The following is a 17,870-nucleotide window of genomic DNA, read 5'->3' on the forward strand; positions in this document are numbered from 1 at the left end:
AAAATCCGATGCAAGTACATGTATCAATTCAGATATTCTTCCTATGCCTTTTCATTTTTTTCGAAAACTAAGGCTTTTAATTTTTTGAAAACAGTAGCATCTAAATATAAATACTGTTCATTTGATGTGGAATTTCAAGGATAATTTTAGTTGAAATCAGAGTCGCCTCGTAATGGATCATTTTGGTCAATTCTCTTTCATTTCCCCGACATATGCGAGGGAGATTATTAAGGACCAAATCGGCTTAAAATATAACATGAAGGTCTAAAGTGGTTAAGTTCCGAAGGTGGGGGCTAGAGCTGTCATTTACTCTAAGATAAAACTACTCTGAAGAGAAAGCGAAAATTAGAAATCGGGAGAGAGAGAGAGAAATGAACGGCAGAGACGACGAAAAGGGTTTGGTATGGAAGCTACCGATAGTTAAGACGAAGCAATTGGGGAAGATTGGACCTGCTTTTGGACTTGGCATAGGCTGTGGTTTTGGTCTCGGAATCGGCCTTATTGGAGGTTCAATTAATTCTTCCCTTTTTCTGACTTTTCATTTTTGAGTAATTAACTCAGAGCTAGTATTTCTTTCTTTCGTTAAGGCACTGGCTTTGGTCCGGGGCTTCCTGGGTTGCAACTGGGTTTTGGTTTCGGTGCTGGGTGTGGAATTGGTCTTGGTTTTGGCTATGCTGTTGGAAGAGGAATTGCTTATGACGACCACCGTAAATACTCTAATGTTGGAAAGCTCTTCAACGGCCATGCCAATTTCCCTAATCAGTAAGTTTTGCTTTTGCCTTTGCCTGCTCTATTCTTGTTTTTCATGACCGTTGAGAAGTTCCATTTTTTTATATTTAGTGCGGCAAAGGGCCAAATATACCACTTTGCATTCAAATATACACATGCCATAATACTATTGGTTCAAATATACTCATCAAATGAGGTGGATGCCACATCATATAAAAATGACTAAAATTTGAAATACAATAATGATACCGGTAATGGTGGCAATAGTGGTGGAGAAGAAGAAAATTTTAGTGGTGAAAAAAAATAGAAGGGAGGGGTAAAATGAGTTAGGGGCACTGAGGGGGAAAGCCATGTGGCATCCACCTCATCAAGTGTTAGTGCCACGTAGGATTGGATGTCTATTTTGAAGAAACTTAACGGAAAAGGTTATATTTGAACCAATATAGCGATAGAAGTATATTTGGACTCAAATTATAACGAGGGGTACATTTAAACCTTTTCTGATAGTATAGGGGTATATTTGGCCCTTTGTCGTATTTAGTTCCTGCTTAAGAGAAGCATGAAGAACAGTCCTCCCTTTTCCCATTGTAGTATCAGTAAAATAACATGTAGCTGTCATATCAAGTTCAACAGCCAACGCGGTTGAACTAGAGTTCGATAAAATAAATACTCCACTAGTTATCTTCTAAGCTTAGATAAAGGTTATTAGATTACTTCTTACTCTCCCACTGTACCTCAATGAGATGTTTTAACCTACATTCTTGTTTTTGTGTGGCCTATAAGGACTTTCAGTGTAGTGTTGGGCTTATCTTCCTGGATTCTAATCTTGCATATTGCTCTGCAATTCTGGACTTGACCTAATGTTGACCTTGTCTTCAAGTGGGAATGTTTCTGTTGGCTCTACAAGTTGATCACTGGGGAATATTTCCTTTTAATTCTGCATAGAAAGCAGAACGTGTTCATCGTGATGCGCCTGAAATATTTTCAGTGAGGCATAAGTTGTGTAATTCCAAACAAAAGAAGGCTGAAAAGAGGGACACAAGCTGGTCTTCTCCTACACTTAGTGTCTTTTTTATTGCTAGTATTCAACAGTCAAATTTCTCTCGTATTTAACGAACTGTTGGAACTATCCTTGATGGGTGTCTCTCTTGGTTCTTGCTAATTGTGTCCTCTTTGGAATTGAGTTTGGAACCGGGGGATATGTGCTTACCAATATACATAACATGATATGTGCTTTGTTTCTAACCATTAAGGTGTATTTCCTAATGCCATATTCATAATATTGCCAGGGACGAGGTAGGGGAACTCATCGATGAGCTTGTTGTGAACACCAAAAAGCTAATCAAAGCAACTACACAAGAGTTGGACAAGTGGAGAAGGTCCTAATTTGTGCCGTTCCCTTTTGTACACAGCTCACTCCTTGTAATGTACATGCTAATTCTTAAGTAGCTTAGCTCCTTGGAGCGAAGGCGTCCCTGATCTAGAAGTATATTATGTAAATCGATAAAATTAGCTAGTTTCTAGCCGAAGGTTTAGATGCTTTGTCTAAGTGGATATAAATAAGCATTCTGTCTCTGATATTTCATGTTTGATGTTATTGGTGTCGAGATGTCCTTTCCTTTAATGTTCTCATAATTTAGTAAAGCCTTTTGAGAGGCACAAAAATGAGTCGTGACAAGAAGAAAAATCAGCTTCACCAATAAAGATTGCTGCAGTAATACCAGTAGTTATCTGTAGATAAGCAATTATATTGGCTCTAACTTAATCTGACAAAATGGTAATATGTACCCATAAGTTTCTACCGAATAATACCCCTAATGCATACACAAGGAACAAGCTAATGATTAGTAGTGGGGCGAAAGTGTACAAAAAATGTGAATTGAGATTGTTTAATGGCCAAAAGTCAATATACTCGTCTGTTCTTTTAAGAGACAAGGTATGCTGCCAATGGTAGTGATGAGTGAGAGTGAGACCATAACAGGTCGAGTTCGGCCATAACCTTTCACGTTTTAAGTGCTCCAACTTAAACATATATAGTCATTGACATCAACATTAATGAAAACCAAATGCAGCATTTGAAAGTTACCTTGGACATAAGGTGGAAACCTAGTATTGTAATGGTCAAATTAATAAAACCACAAAATCTTAAACTAAGTAGCCTTTTAAGTGTATAAAAAATTATGAGATCACTGTATGGGTCAAAATCTGATCAAAGGATCTACTTAAGGAAGAGCGACCAAGAAGCAACCAAGCCGAAGTCGCGTATAGGAAGCGATATGCCAGCAAGTAATTTAGCTACGGTCGGGGTCGAGCACTCAATTCGGTCCGAACGGCCAGTCCAACGCTTAGATATTTTAGAGAAATATTCTATGGGATATCCCAAGAACTTAGGTTCTCCGGTTAAGGGCCACTGGGTAAGGAAAGTGTTTGGTATAAATATCATGAGAAAGTGTGACATAGGGGAGGGAGGCACACACACACAACAACAGATACATCCCTAAAAAGATAAAGATGGTCCCGAACCTCAGGCTCCTGGCCGAGAAAGGAGATAAGAGCTTAGAATCTCGGTATTCATCTATAGTTCAATTTTATCAAATGTACGAAGGACGGTCTTGTTCAAGCATGGTGATTCTTTTCCTTTATGTATTCTTCATTATCATTTGATATTATTGGAGCAATTATCTATTTATTAATCGTGAGATTCAATCGCTGTTGTAATCAAATTTTATGTTCAGTTATGCTTGTTCATTCCTATCTTCAATCTCAGATCTAAAATAAATTATCTCTGGCTAGGATTTGCCCCAAATTTTTTTATTTAATTAGTTTAACGAGAAGGCCTAATACTTTTTAGTCAAACAATCACGTCCCTTAAATTGTGAAGTACTATTATGTGTTGTAGAGTATGATGCACACTGATTGCGTTGACAAGTGAACAAATGAACAACTGAGGCAGAGTAAAGGAGACTGACTTCAGTTTAGATTCACTTCATGAAGAATTATTGTATGCTGCCATTGGCCGGCACTGTTCCTATTTTATCCTGATTCTCCTGCTGTTTTGTCACGTTACCGTAGGCGTCTATCACTCCATACTTTTTCATGCATATATAATAGTAAGCGTTAAGAAAGGCTTAGGCTTAGGCCGGCACCTTTTATTCTGTTTCATTTCCTTGTTTCCTTCATCTTTTTGTCCTCAAACTGCTGACCTCTTCTATGCACTCTTCCTTGTATAAAGCTTCTCTGTACCTCCAATGGAATCCGGAGAGGTCAAACAAGAAGTTGGAAGTAAACGAAAGCTGCAATGAAACGAAATATATCCATGTTTCTTCAGCTTCTGCTCATAATTCTGATGATGATCAGCTTCTTATTTACTTCTCTTCTTGTACCTTCCGTCTCTGCAACAAATCTCAATACCATTTCCACCTGTTTAATCAATTACAACGTCAGTAACTTCTCTGTTTACCCAACAAAGAATCATGCTGGTAATAGTTACTATAACTTGCTTGATTTCTCCATTCAGAATCTCCGATTCGCAGCGTCCTCTAAACCAAAACCAACGGTCATTATCGTACCAGCGAGCAAGGAGCAGCTGGTGAGCAGCGTTCTTTGTTGCAGACAAGGTTCTTATGAAATCAGAGTAAGGTGCGGAGGACACAGTTATGAAGGAACTTCTTACGTTTCCTTTGATGGTTCCCCATTTGTTGTAATTGATTTGATGAAATTAGATGACGTTTCAGTAGATTTGGATTCCGAAACCGCGTGGGTACAAGGTGGCGCTACACTTGGCCAGACTTATTATGCCATTTCCCGGGCCAGTGACGTTCATGGATTTTCAGCTGGTTCTTGCCCAACAGTTGGAGTTGGGGGCCACATTTCCGGGGGTGGCTTTGGATTTTTATCAAGAAAATATGGACTTGCTGCTGATAACGTGGTGGATGCTCTTCTTGTTGATGCGGAAGGACGGCTATTAGATCGCAAAGCCATGGGAGAAGAAGTGTTTTGGGCCATCAGAGGTGGTGGTGGAGGAATTTGGGGAATCATTTACGCCTGGAAAATCCGATTGCTCAAAGTGCCCAAGACCGTGACTAGTTTCGTAGTCCCTAGGCCTGGCTCCAAACGATATGTGTCCCAACTAGTTCACAAATGGCAACTTGTTGCACCAAAGTTAGACGATGACTTTTACCTATCGATTTCCATGAGCTCTGCTAGTAAAGGAAACATTCCTAATGAAATAAATGCCCAATTCAGCGGATATTACCTTGGTACGAAAACCGAAGCCATTTCCATCTTGAATGAGGCCTTTCCGGAGTTGGGAGTTCTTGAAGATGACTGCAAAGAAATGAGTTGGATTGAATCAACACTTTTCTTCTCCGAATTAGATGACGTTACGAACACCTCCGATGTCTCTCGTTTGAAAGAGCGTTACTTTGAAAACAAATCATACTTCAAAGCCAAATCAGACTATGTGAAGACCCCAATTTCAGTGGGAGGGATTATGACAGCTCTTGATGTTCTTGAGAAAGAACCCAATGGACATGTCATCTTTGACCCTTATGGTGCAGCCATGCAGAGAATTAGCGAGGAAGCTATTGCTTTCCCTCATAGAAAGGGTAACCTTTTCGGAATTCAATATCTAGTAGTGTGGAAAGAAAAGGAAAATACTATTGTCAAGGGCAATGGGTACATAGAGTGGATAAGAGAGTTTTACAATACAATGGCACCCCATGTTTCAACTTCACCTAGGGCAGCTTATGTCAACTATATGGATCTTGATCTTGGAGTGATGGACGACTACTTATTGCTAAATACTAGTATTACTGCCTCTGCTGATCATGCCGTGGAGAGAGCAAGGGTCTGGGGTGAAAAGTATTTCTTGAATAACTATGATAGATTGGTCAAAGCTAAGACAAATATTGACCCACTAAACGTTTTTCGACATCAACAGGGCATCCCTCCTATGTTCGCCTCAATGCAAGAGCATACCTATAGTAGTAAATGAGATATATAGTAACAAATATTTGTACTAGCTTGTACTGTAGTTTTCCTTTTCTTTTTTTCCTTTTAAAACATTGTTAGTTGTCCTATTACCTTAATTTGCCTCCTGGGATCATGTAGCATTTAAAAAAAAAGGGGAATAGCTCTTCCAATATTTTATCATGGAAAAAGGTAATAAGCGACCATACGTTTTTATTAAGCTGAGAATGAAAAGCAATAGAGACTCACACAACAGTTGTAGTGGGTAGATAATATCCCTAAATACTTAACTAAATATTTCGATTTCGAGCTTGGAAATGAAAAAAATTCTGGTGGGGAGTATTTTTCATTTAATGGGTCTTATACGACGCAAACCTGGATTAATCGAAGGTCCAATACTGTTGTTATTGAACACGGGTCGGAAAAAAAAAAAGAAGAAAAAGAGCAATGGATAAAAAAAATGATAAAATCCAAAATAATTATGAAGAGACAGGTTTGTTGCTAAGCAATGGTTTATAACAGCAAAGAACAATAAAAAGTACTGATATTTGAAATATGTGCTTTTAAGAATCTAAAGTAAACCATAGCGAATTAAATGGATCTTGCATATACAATTCTTTCTTTGAACAAATAGATGATTGTGTCTTTTTTCCTCTGATTTGGTTGGTAGCACTTCAAAGGTTTACCATAACGAGCAGAGACGGATCTAGAATTTTAAGCTTGTGGGCTCCTACAGAAATCTTAAATTAATATACAATAATAACTGGATTAATGTAGTGGACTCTAAGCCAAATATTCTTATATACTTGATGAATTTTTCAATACAAATAACGAATCTAGAAAAAAACCCATAACTAATTTACTGGATGACGGGTTCTAATAAGTCGGTGGAATAAAAAAGACAAATAACAAGACTAGCTAGTCAGATAAGCCTAATGGTCATCCGCCCCTTCAATAATCCGTTAGCTAGTCAAGCAAGGAATGGTAGTTGTAAACATTTTCGAACAAAAAGGAGTTAAACCAAATTCAATTAGAGAGTCAAGCATGATGGTGCTTAATTGCAACATAATCTCAGGGAGCTTTAAAGGTTTCAGACTCATTTGCAATTGATTCTCAAGATGTCCAAACCCAGAATCTTTCGTGATTTACATTGATTTCCCATGGACCACATAAAGGCTACTTAGTTAGAATTGAGTTTGGTCGGAAAAAAACTAGACTTAAGTAACAAATATGTTGATATATTAATTTTTTTTTTCATTTTAAAACTTGAGATAATTTTGTTTATACCTTCATCATATGAGGTCACCAAAAAATATTTATATATAACCTCCATAAAAAGTGGAATTTGTAAATCTGGAGGACAAGACAAGTTACCTACTACAACAAATAAAGGTGACCTAATAGTATCAAAAGCCTTTAGTATATAAATTAAACCCTTTTCTTTATGGATTTTAATTTACAATTAGGGGTCCGTCAAACTTCTTTTGGAGCCAATGTATATAGTTGTTTTAACTATCGTCATAAATTAGATTAAATATTTTAGAATCCAAATAGAATAAGACAACATGTACGTACCAGATAAAAAAACAAAAGTAAAAGAAGATAAAAACATATCCAAGTGTTTTTCTTATAAGCAATTAGTATTGTATTCATATATTCCAGTTCTGTTGTGATCTTTTAACGAACTAATTACGTAAACGATTTATTCGTTTTTCGTTACTAGGGACGCGGGAAAACTAGTAAAAAGAAGGATATATTATCGCCAAAGGTTTGCTCAGAGGATAAGTAGCGAGTTAGTTACGTAGGAATTCAGATCTCTAATCAAAGTCTAATTAATCTGTCATGTTGCGTTCTATTTAAACAGGGGCTAGAGATTTCTGATATATTATCCCTGCTACCGTATAGTTTAGATATATATCTCCTCTCTCGATCGCCTCTAATTTTTGGTTTTCTTTCTTTCTTTGATCTTGCATATTTCTGTAGAATTACACGTAAAGTAGTGATGGCAAAGTCAGCAGAGATTGTTTGTTTCGGGGAGATGTTGATTGATTTCGTTCCTGATTCTGCCGGAGTCTCCTTAGCAGAGTCTACTGGCTTTCTCAAAGCTCCTGGTGGTGCACCTGCTAATGTTGCTTGCGCCATTACCAAACTTGACGGCACCTCCGCCTTCATTGGCAAGGTTCGTAGTTGTACAATGATATTACTTTACATGACAATATTATTATTTGAAGAGTCAAATCTTTTTCTTTGACCAAGATCTTATTTTAATATTAAGTTTTGTGATTTACAATACTTGTTCTATATAATCTATGAATATATATAAATTTATTTGATAAAACTTGAAGATTCAATGTCCATCTCCTCCTGTTTGGTCAAGCCGAACGAACAGCTTGGTTAGCAAACGGTCTCTTATTTACCTTGTTTTTTTATAGTAACTTGTTTTTGGAGAAAAGTTTGTAGTTTTGATAGGCTTAGGTTAATTTAGTTTTTCTATGCATTGGATCTCCTTTGTGACAATAATCTAACAGTAAGGGATTGATCTCGATTTACACATAAAATTAAGACATTTGACCCTCGTATTATGCATTAGGAGTAGTAATTAACAACTTGTTTTAGTAGTACTTCTTTTCATCGATCTCGTCAATATATAAGTTTCTCAAATATGATTAACTGAGCAGGTGGGAGACGACGAGTTTGGGCGTATGTTGGTAGATATATTGAAGAGCAACGGGGTGAACAGCGAAGGAGTGTGCTTCGATACGCAGGCGAGGACAGCGCTAGCGTTCGTGACACTAAAGAGCAACGGGGAGAGGGAATTCATGTTCTACAGGAACCCGAGCGCAGACATGCTGCTCAAGGAGTCAGAGCTGAACTTGGGTTTGATAAAGCAGGCTAAGATCTTTCACTATGGTTCCATAAGTTTGATTACGGAGCCTTGCAGGTCAGCTCACATGGCTGCCATGAAAGCTGCGAAAGACGCAGGCGTCCTCCTTTCGTATGATCCAAATGTTCGCCTTCCTCTCTGGCCTTCCCCTGAAGCTGCAAGAGATAATATCAAAAGCATTTGGAATGAAGCTGATTTTATCAAGGTTAGTGATGATGAGGTAAATTTCCTCACACAAAAAGACGCAGAAAAGGAGGAGACAGTGTTGTCCCTATGGCATGACCGCTTGAAGCTTCTTGTAGTTACTGATGGAGAGAAGGGCTGCAGATACTTCACCAAGGTAACTTCTTAACATTTTCTTTTTTTTTTTTCCTTCTTTTACTTGAAGTTTTGTTTACACTAACGCTATATATTCATGCACAGAGTTTCAAAGGAAAAGTGAGCGGGTTCTCTGTCAAGACAATAGATACCACAGGAGCCGGAGATGCTTTTGTAGGTTCCCTTCTGGTTTCCATCGCCAAAGATCCTTCTATTTTCCAGGTATCATCACTTTGACATTGACAAGAATCTCTTACATTTGGTTTTAAAAATTTTTATTATGGGCTTTATTTACTCAAAGTTCTGTTTTTAAAGTATTGCGCTACGTTGAGGAGCACAGAGTTTTCATATTTTCATAAGTATTTAACATGTACTTCTACTTGCTTGGCATATAGTTTTTGTAATACATTCATTCTTGAAAAGGAAACAAGCTATCTGTATAGGTGAACCGACTAGTTACGATTAAGTTTAGTTGTTATTGATACACTTGCATTAGATCCGGTGTCTGGCAGGACTTTAATAAGATTAGTTAGATAGTATAAGATACTATAGGAATAAGGGTGAGATGTAGAAAATCCTTAGTTTGGAATAATGGAGCAGAATCTATATTTGAAGATTATATAGCTAACTTGAACTTATTTGAAAGAGGCATAATCGTTATTGTTGTTGTTGTTGCTATAATATGGTAATTGATTCTTCCACTTCTTGCTGTTATTATCTTTATGGCATCTTTTGTTGTTACAGGCCTTTTCTTTTGTTTCCTTTGTTTTCTTTTTTGATATTATTGTCTCTTCTGTTGAGCCGAGAGTCTCACGGAAACAGCCTCTCTACCCGAAAGGTAGGGGTAAGGTGTGCTTAGTATGTTGTTGTTTGATTCCTCCACTTCTACTTCCCTCCTTCTTTTGCTTCCTTACTGAACACTAACAATAACATTTATCCCTCATCCAATCCCTTCTTTTTAATTAGCCTAATTCAAAACTTGTAAACAGAATTAGTAAGATGTTTTGCAGTATGGATGTTTGAAGCAATGTTACACTACTTTCTTCATTACTTTAAATTGTTCTGCTTTTTTTGGATGATTATTGATGGAACTGCTAATTAATGTTCACTGTGCTTGTGTAGGATGAAGAGAAATTGAAGAAAGCCTTGAAATTTGCAAATGCATGTGGTGCAATCAGTACAACCCAAAAGGGAGCCATTCCAGCATTGCCATCAACATCTGATGCCCAAGGACTCATTGCTGGCTCCAAGACTTACTAATGATTCTTAATTACCACCTATCCTAGTTATCATCGTGTTTTTTTACTGCCAGTATCATTTAACTACAATTCTCCAAATTAGTATTCCTTAATAAGTTTTGCTGGACAATATATTTAGATTAAAACATTTATTCCCCTGCACAATGTTCTAATTGCTTTTATCCTAGCGTGCATAAAAAAATTACTGCCTTAACTTATTGTTTGTATTACTCCATAGTTTATGAACAATTCCCAAGTTGTATGTTGAGGGATTTCCAATTGTCTTTTCTATTTTCTTCCAAATTGATGAGTTCTAATAATCTGCACTAATACTTTTAATTTAATCCAATTATTCTGCATGTTATAATAGATCAATATTATATCCAAGCCCTAGTTATAAGGTCAAAACTCGTCAATTTAATGTTTTAAGTGAAGCATAGTAGTAAAATTGAGACCAATGCATTGTGATAATATAAAATACTGATTACTGATCGTGTATCTCCTTAGCAGGTTAGTTGTGATGGGACTTATCGCTATCACTTCGAGAGTAATTTGATTGTGTATATCCACTTTTGGGGCCACTATTGAAGTTATACCTGTATTGCACAAAATTTTACAAAGTATAACTCGGATTTGAAGTAGTTCAATAAATCTTCCGATGTAAGTTCAAAAATCAAATATATATGAAGTTCTTTTATCTTTCAAATGAAACTTCAGAGATTCAAAACTTAATTAGTTCTATCTCTTTAATGTAACTTCAGTAGTTCAAATATGAAATTAAGCTTGTCAAAGCCTAAACTTAAGACGTAAAAATCTGAAGTAAGCTTGTCAAAGCCTAAACTTCAGACATAAAATTCTAAGGTTATCGTTATAATACTCAAAACAATAGCCACCCTAAACTCATAATTTTTAAACCCCATAAATCATGTCTGCATCATACTGTTAGATTTAAAGCACAAATGACAGCAAACACGATGAAGACAGTGTCTACTTTTAAACACAACAAGAAGCAGGGAGAATATGAAGAACTAAAATTAAGAAGATGACTTAGAGAAACTAATATACAAAGAGTTCAGTTAATTCTGTAGAAAGACAGGTTCTTAAAACATATCCTAAAAAAAGAAAACTGAAATAGATCATGACCCTACTTTTAAGTCATGGAACTAACCATGATAACTAACTCCTAATAAAACTGAAAATACAAACTGCAGGAAAATAATATAAATATTGCTGTCCTAAAGCAACTAATTAATACTCCTCCTTGCATTAGGAGCTGCGAATTCCAAGTCGTTGCCTCAGGAACTCGAACTTGCTGACAGGAAGAGATTTCGTAAACACATCTGCTAGCTGGTCTTCAGATTTGCAGTAAACAAGAATCACTTCTCCATTTTTCTGCACATCCCTCAAGAAAAAAAGCTTAATGTTGAAGTGTTTAGTCTTCCCATGGAACACTGGATTATGTGAAATAGCTATTGCAGCTTGATTATCAACATGAATCTTTGTATTATCTCTTTGATCCATATGCAAATCACACATTAATTTTCTCAGCCATAAGGCTTGATTTACTGCCGTTGTTGTTGCAATGAATTCAGCCTCTGCAGTGGATTGTGCCACCGTTTCTTGCTTCTTGGAACACCAAGAAAAAATCCCTGATCCTAGGCTGAAGCAATATCCAGATGTACTCTTTATATCGTCAAAGGATCCAGCCCAATCACTGTCCGAGAATCCATACAACTTGAGATTCTGACACTTCTTGAATTTGACACCATAGTCGATAGTACCTTTAATGTATCGTATAATTCTTTTTGCTGCTCTCAAATGCATTTCAGTAGCACAATGCATAAATCTAGACAAAAGACTTACAGCAAATAGAATATCCGGCCTTGTAGCAGTGAGATACATCAAGCACACAATCAAGCTTCTGAAATTTCCTTCATCAACTTTATCAGTTCCATCCTCTTTGCTTAACTTTTCCTTCGGATTCATAGGTGTACTTGTTGCCTTGCAGTTCTCCATGCCGAATTTTTTAAGTATTTCCCTTGCATACTTCTTCTGGCAGATAAAAATTGCATGAGAACCTTGCTTGATTTCCATTCCCAGAAAGTATGTCATTAGCCCAAGGTCTGTCATTTGAAAAACTTGCATCATTTCCTTCTTAAATTCTTCAACCAGGCACGCATTGTTCCCTGTCACCAAGAGATCATCAACATAAAGAGAAACTATAAGAAGATCAGTTCCCTTATGTTTGACATAAAGGGTAACTTCAGACATACTTCTTACAAATCCCAAACTCAACAAGTGTTCATCTATCCTGCTATACCAAGCCCTTGGAGCTTGTTTTAAGCCATAAAGAGCCTTTTTAAGAAGACAAACTTTTTCTTCTTGTCCTTGCTCAATAAAAACCCTCTGGCTGCTCTACATAGATTTCTTCCTGCAACATACCATTTAAAAATGCGGATTTGACATCTAGTTGGAACACCTTCCAGCTTTTTTGTGCTGCTATTGCTAGCAACAGTCTAATAGTATCCAACCTGGCTACTGGAGCAAAAGTGTCTGAGTAATCAACACCAAAAATCTGGGCATACCCCTTGACAACAAGCCTAGCCTTGTGTTTGTTGATAGAACCATCAGAATTAAGCTTGGTTCTAAACACCCATTTTACTCCAATGACCTTCCTATCCTTTGGCCTGTCAACTAACTCCCAGGTTTTGTTCTTCTTGATCATTAACATCTCCTGCTCCATAGCATTTCTCCAATTTTTATCTTGAAGTGCTTCCTCGTGCCCAGCAGGTTCACAAATTGCCACATTACTTTGTTGGTAGATATCAGAAAGTAATCTTGTACCTCTGATGGGAGGATGATCCACTAACTCATTTTCCCATTGATCAGATGCTTGCTTCTCTGATGCTTTGATTGAAATTTGATTATTCTCCCAATCCCACATTTCTTCCTCATTAAAGTGCACATCTCTGCTGACGATCATCTTTCCTGTTTGTGGATCATAAACTTTGTAGGCTTTGGAGAATGAGCTATAACCCACAAAGATTCCAGGAATTGCTTTTTTATCAAGTTTATCTCTTTTAACTTGTGGCACATGAAAGAAGCAAACACAACCAAATACTTTAATGAAGCTTAGTGAAGGTTTGAATCCATACCAAGCCTCGAATGGAGTTTTATTCTGCAATGCTTTAGTGGGAAGTCGGTTTTGGAGAAATACCGCCGTGTTAGCTGCCTCAGCCCAAAAGCTTTTCGGCAGCTCTTTTTCATGCAACATGCACCGTGTCATCTCCATTATATACCTATTCCTCCTTTCACTAACTCCATTTTGCTGCGGAGAGTATGGAGCAGTGAGCTGATGAACAATACCAGCTTCCTCACAAAATTTGTTTAATTCTTCAGAATTATACTCTTTTCCATTGTCAGACCATAGGGATTGGATTCTGTAACCACTTTGATTTTCCACCATCTTCTTAAACTTTCAGAAAATTCCAGCCACCTCTGATTTGTATTTCATAAAGAAAATCCAGCAGAATCTTGTATAATCGTCAATGAAAATAACATAGTAGAGGCTACCTTTTAAGGAGGGTGTTCTTTGAGGTCCTGCAACATCTGTGTGAATCAGTTGCAGCCTTTGAGAAGCCCGCCATGATGCTTCAGGGAATTGCTTCCTGTTTTGCTTACCAAATTGACAAGCTTGACAACTTGGTAAATGATCAACTAGAGTTGGTAGCCCTCTTGTCATATCATCCTTCTTCAACAGCAACAATGCTTGTAGATGACAATGGCCAAGTCTTTTGTGCCAAATTTCAGTTACACTTGCTCCGGTGGAATAAGCCAATTGTTCCTTCTCAGTTGGATCGAAAGGAAAACTCCTTCCTCTCATCTTCACCCTGAAAATTTCACGTCCAACCACGTCACTGATTTGACAGTGATGATCTTCGAAGTAAATTCTGAATCCTTTTTCAAGTAGTTGTCCTACACTTAGCAAGTTTTGATCAAGGTCAGGTACATAAAGAACTTCTGAAATGCTCTTTGTGCCTGTGTTTATCTTGATAGCTATGGTTCCTTTTCCTTTGGCAGAAAGATGGTCACCATTTCCTATCCTAACTTTGGAAATTTCAGTGGGCTTCAACTCCTTGAATAGGCTCCTGTCATGAGTCATGTTGTTAGTGCAACCACTATCAATAAACCAAGAATCCGTTGAGCTCTTACTTGAGAAGCATGTTGCAATAAAAAGTTGATCCTCTTCTTCTTGATCAACAACTTGAGCATCTGCTTCCTGTTGCGGGGCCTTATTTTTGCAAATCACGGCTTCATGTCCGAGCTGATTGCATTTCTTGCACTTAGCATCAGGTCTCCTCCAACATTTGAATGGCGGATGACCTTTTTTTTCACAGTGGTGGCAATGGGGGTAGTTTTTCTTCATACTTCCTCCCTTACTTTTACTGTTGGTTGATGTTTCTCCTTCATTTGACGCTTGATTCTTCTTCTTCTTCTTCTTTATTTTGTTTTTACCATCAACCTGGTGCTTAGCAGCAAGAGCCCCTTCAGTTGTAACATCCTGCCTCATGAGCCTTCTTTGCTCTTGAGCTTTCAAGGAATTTAGCAACTCTGCCAAACTAATTTTTGACAAATCCTTAGTATTTTCTAAGGTCGTAATTATTGCTTCATACCTTTCAGGCACTGTTACAAGAATCTTCTCAACAATTCTTGAATCTGTGAGTGTAGAGCCTAGTAGCCTCACCTTATTTGCAATATTCAGAAGTTTATCTGAGTACTCCTTAACTGATTCAGATTCCTTCATCTTTTGCAATTCAAACTCCCTAATTAAGTTTAAAACTTGCATACCTTTATTCTCTCATCTCCAGCATACTCTTCCTTGAGATAATCTCATACTTCTTTAGCAATTTTCAGAGACATTATCCGTGTAAAAACTGTTGGCAATACAGCAGCAAATAAACATGCTTTGGCCTTCGATTTCTTTGTCTTCTTTTCCTTGTATGCTTTGATCCGAGCCATAGTGGGATTATTTGGTAGGACTGGAATTTCATAATCCTCTTCCACAGCTTCCCAGAGATCCAAAGCATCCAAATATGTCTCCATTCGTACTGCCCAGATCTGATAGTTATCTCTATCAAAGACCGGCGGAGCAATCGGTGAAAAACTCACTTCAGCATCCATAACTTCTCCAACTTGATCACAAATCCCTTAAGATGAAAGCTCTGATACCAATTGTTAGATTTAAAGCACAAATGACAACAAACACGATGAAGACAGTGTCTACTTTTAAACACAACAAGAAGCAGAGGGAATATGAAGAACTAAAATTAAGAAGATGACTTAGAGAAACTAGCATACAAAGAGTTCAGTTAATTCTGTAGAAAGACAGGTTTTTAAAACATATCCTAAAAAAAGAAAATTGAAATAGATCATGACCCTACTTTTAAGTCATGGAACTGACCATGATAACTAACTCCTAATAAAACTGAAAATAAAAACTGCAGGAAAATAATATAAATATTGCAGTCCTAAAGCAACTAATTAACACATACAAAGACCAAACAAGTTGCATGTTGGGTGATATAACAATGAATTTGTAAGAAAATAGACATACTTGGGAACATAACAGGCAACAACATTCTTTTGGATGGCGTTTTTGACACCAACGCACTCAAAGGTTCTTCTTCTATGAATAAGGAAATAAAAATGGAGAAGGAAAAGCAATAGCAGCAACAGCGACATGATGTTTCTCCTAATTCGGTTACAAGTTATAAGTTTTTTAAAGATTTAATGCCCTAAAACATCTTTTAATTTTTATCTTTTGGTGAGTTACCTGCTTAAATTATATGGTGTCCTCCCCTCGAACTGTTTCCCCCTTCATACTAAAACTCTCTCGGTGCTTACCTGGCATAATATGTGTAATAACTCGACTAAGAGCGCGTGAAGTCTAAAAAAAGCCATCAAAATGACCCACCCAATAGTGTGTAATGACTAATTAGCCTTACACTTTTTATAAATTTACTTTTTGTATTTTTCTCCTCATTTGCTTTATTTTTACACCTTTTTCTTTATTTTTTCACATTTCTTCCTCATTTTTTCACCTTTCCTTTTTGAATCTCCATATGGATTTCCTTTGAAAAATTTTCACCTCTCTTGTTCCATTAAATTTTATTACTTTTCTTGTTTTAATCTTCTTTTAATTCTTACCCATATTATTGAAAAAAATACTCATTTAAATCTTTATATTAGACCCAACACTTTGTAGAGAATAAAGTTGAATCTCTTGAACCTTGTTTGTGTCATCTAGAATAAGAGATTGTAGTTACTGGCCGATTGATTTCTTGTATGTGGAATGTTATTTTGTATAATCTCTTTGTTTAATATAGATGATTTTTTCATAAATACAACACTATATACCTTTCATTTGCTGCAAAGATATAAACTGTGAGTACGTGATTTTTGCCCGACTAGAAATACTCCTACAAAATTAAAAAATAGGTTTTTCTAAAAAATTTTTTATAAAATTTTATAGGAATTTCTTGTTAATTGTTTGCATTTAGTTGGTATTTTTGTGCACATTTAATATTTTAAAATCATGAAAAATACCCTAAAAATGTTTAAAATTTCATGCATTGCATTTTAGGCTTGTTATTTGCATTTCTAAGGTTAAGTCGTTAATTAATTGTTTTATTAAAAGAAAATCACAAAAAACTATTTGTTTTAACATTTTTAGTCTTAGTGATTAAAATCAGTATTTTTTTTTAAAATAAAAATTAAGATCGACTAATTATGTAAATAATATAAATAGATAGTTGGTTTAGTTTTATAATTTAAGATAATTTAGTACTTAATTTAGGATTTGATTAAATTAAATAGATTTTAAAAGTTAATTAGACAAAAATGGGTTTAAATACACCTTGGCCGGACTGGGCCAATTCTTAAAATCAGCCCAATCCCAAAACTTAATTCAAAAAATTACCCAAGCCCAATACCCCCAAATCGGTCCAGTCTATTGCCTAAACCAAACGGCATCATTTGGATGCCAAGCAATCCTGGCCGTTGATTTTCAATAGATCCAACAGCCCGGAACTCATCCCCCTAAGTATTTAACTGTCCTAACACCCCCTTACCCCTCATTTCCGTTTCCCCCTCTTTCATACCATCTCTCTCTAACCTCACCCCAAACCCTAGCCGCCACTTCACCCTCACTCTTCACCACAACGGAAATCGCACCACCATCCACCGCCACTCAAACCACCGATGACCGCCGGCCAGACTTAACCAAATAGCCTCAAACTTACATCAATCAACTCCTCTTCTTCTCCTCTACCACACCCCACCAACATCAAGATACAATATTAGCAAAAAAAATGAAACCTTAGCAAGCCACCGCTATACGCCGTCCACCGGAAATCGCCCACGGCGGCGGTGGAACTCCAAAGCCACTCAAACTCACTCCACCTTCCCGAATCTCACCCTACTAACCAAATCCCCAAAAACCCCACTAAAAATAACAGATCTTAGATCTGAAAACCTAGAAACTCTAGAGCGGCCGCCGGAAATTGCCTATGGCGGCGGCAAAACTCTAAACCTACCAAAAATCATACCATACCACCACCACACCCCTAGAACCCTATTCTACCCATAGATCCCGAAAATAGCCCATCAAAAACCCTAGATCTTAGATCTGATTTCCCTAAACCCTAGATCTGTTTTTCCCTTTTTTTTGA

General features: G+C 36.9%; 4 protein-coding genes across 4 annotated transcripts; 3 read left to right on the top strand and 1 right to left on the bottom strand.

Moving 5' to 3' along the window:
* Nucleotides 1-320: 320 nt before the first annotated feature.
* Nucleotides 321-2,336, top strand: LOC109209743 (protein TRIGALACTOSYLDIACYLGLYCEROL 5, chloroplastic). Its single transcript, XM_019373066.1, has 3 exons — nucleotides 321-507; nucleotides 588-762; nucleotides 2,019-2,336. The coding sequence occupies exons 1-3, from the start codon at nucleotides 372-374 to the stop codon at nucleotides 2,113-2,115; spliced, it is 408 nt and encodes a 135-aa protein (XP_019228611.1). The 5' UTR covers nucleotides 321-371; the 3' UTR covers nucleotides 2,116-2,336.
* A 1,601-nt stretch (nucleotides 2,337-3,937) lies between these two features.
* LOC109209749 (reticuline oxidase-like) lies at nucleotides 3,938-5,732 on the top strand. Its single transcript, XM_019373072.1, has one exon. The coding sequence runs from the start codon at nucleotides 4,028-4,030 to the stop codon at nucleotides 5,723-5,725; it is 1,698 nt and encodes a 565-aa protein (XP_019228617.1). The 5' UTR covers nucleotides 3,938-4,027; the 3' UTR covers nucleotides 5,726-5,732.
* A 1,774-nt stretch (nucleotides 5,733-7,506) lies between these two features.
* On the top strand, nucleotides 7,507-10,429 carry LOC109209744 (probable fructokinase-5). The gene is made up of 4 exons (XM_019373067.1): nucleotides 7,507-7,879; nucleotides 8,379-8,924; nucleotides 9,008-9,124; nucleotides 10,025-10,429. Exons 1-4 carry the CDS (start codon nucleotides 7,703-7,705, stop codon nucleotides 10,160-10,162), a joined length of 978 nt encoding a protein of 325 aa, XP_019228612.1. The 5' UTR covers nucleotides 7,507-7,702; the 3' UTR covers nucleotides 10,163-10,429.
* Nucleotides 10,430-11,406: 977 nt separating this feature from the next.
* LOC109209746 (uncharacterized mitochondrial protein AtMg00810-like) lies at nucleotides 11,407-12,411 on the bottom strand. The gene has a single exon (XM_019373068.1). The coding sequence runs from the start codon at nucleotides 12,409-12,411 to the stop codon at nucleotides 11,407-11,409; it is 1,005 nt and encodes a 334-aa protein (XP_019228613.1).
* Between the last annotated feature and the right edge of the window lie 5,459 nt (nucleotides 12,412-17,870).

Source organism: Nicotiana attenuata, unplaced genomic scaffold (assembly GCF_001879085.1).
Source record: "Nicotiana attenuata strain UT unplaced genomic scaffold, NIATTr2, whole genome shotgun sequence".
In the NCBI taxonomy this organism is placed as follows: domain Eukaryota; kingdom Viridiplantae; phylum Streptophyta; class Magnoliopsida; order Solanales; family Solanaceae; genus Nicotiana; species Nicotiana attenuata.

Coding starts and splice junctions, on each gene's coding strand:
- LOC109209744 (XM_019373067.1), top strand. CDS start 7,703: ATGGCAAAGTCAGCAGAGATTGTTTGTTTCGGGGAGATGTTGATTGAT. Junction 7,880..8,378: donor CCTCCGCCTTCATTGGCAAG/GTTCGTAGTTGT, acceptor TTAACTGAGCAG/GTGGGAGACGACGAGTTTGG. Junction 8,925..9,007: donor GCTGCAGATACTTCACCAAG/GTAACTTCTTAA, acceptor ATTCATGCACAG/AGTTTCAAAGGAAAAGTGAG.
- LOC109209746 (XM_019373068.1), bottom strand. CDS start 12,411: ATGTCTGAAGTTACCCTTTATGTCAAACATAAGGGAACTGATCTTCTT.
- LOC109209749 (XM_019373072.1), top strand. CDS start 4,028: ATGAAACGAAATATATCCATGTTTCTTCAGCTTCTGCTCATAATTCTG.
- LOC109209743 (XM_019373066.1), top strand. CDS start 372: ATGAACGGCAGAGACGACGAAAAGGGTTTGGTATGGAAGCTACCGATA. Junction 508..587: donor CGGAATCGGCCTTATTGGAG/GTTCAATTAATT, acceptor TCTTTCGTTAAG/GCACTGGCTTTGGTCCGGGG. Junction 763..2,018: donor CATGCCAATTTCCCTAATCA/GTAAGTTTTGCT, acceptor TAATATTGCCAG/GGACGAGGTAGGGGAACTCA.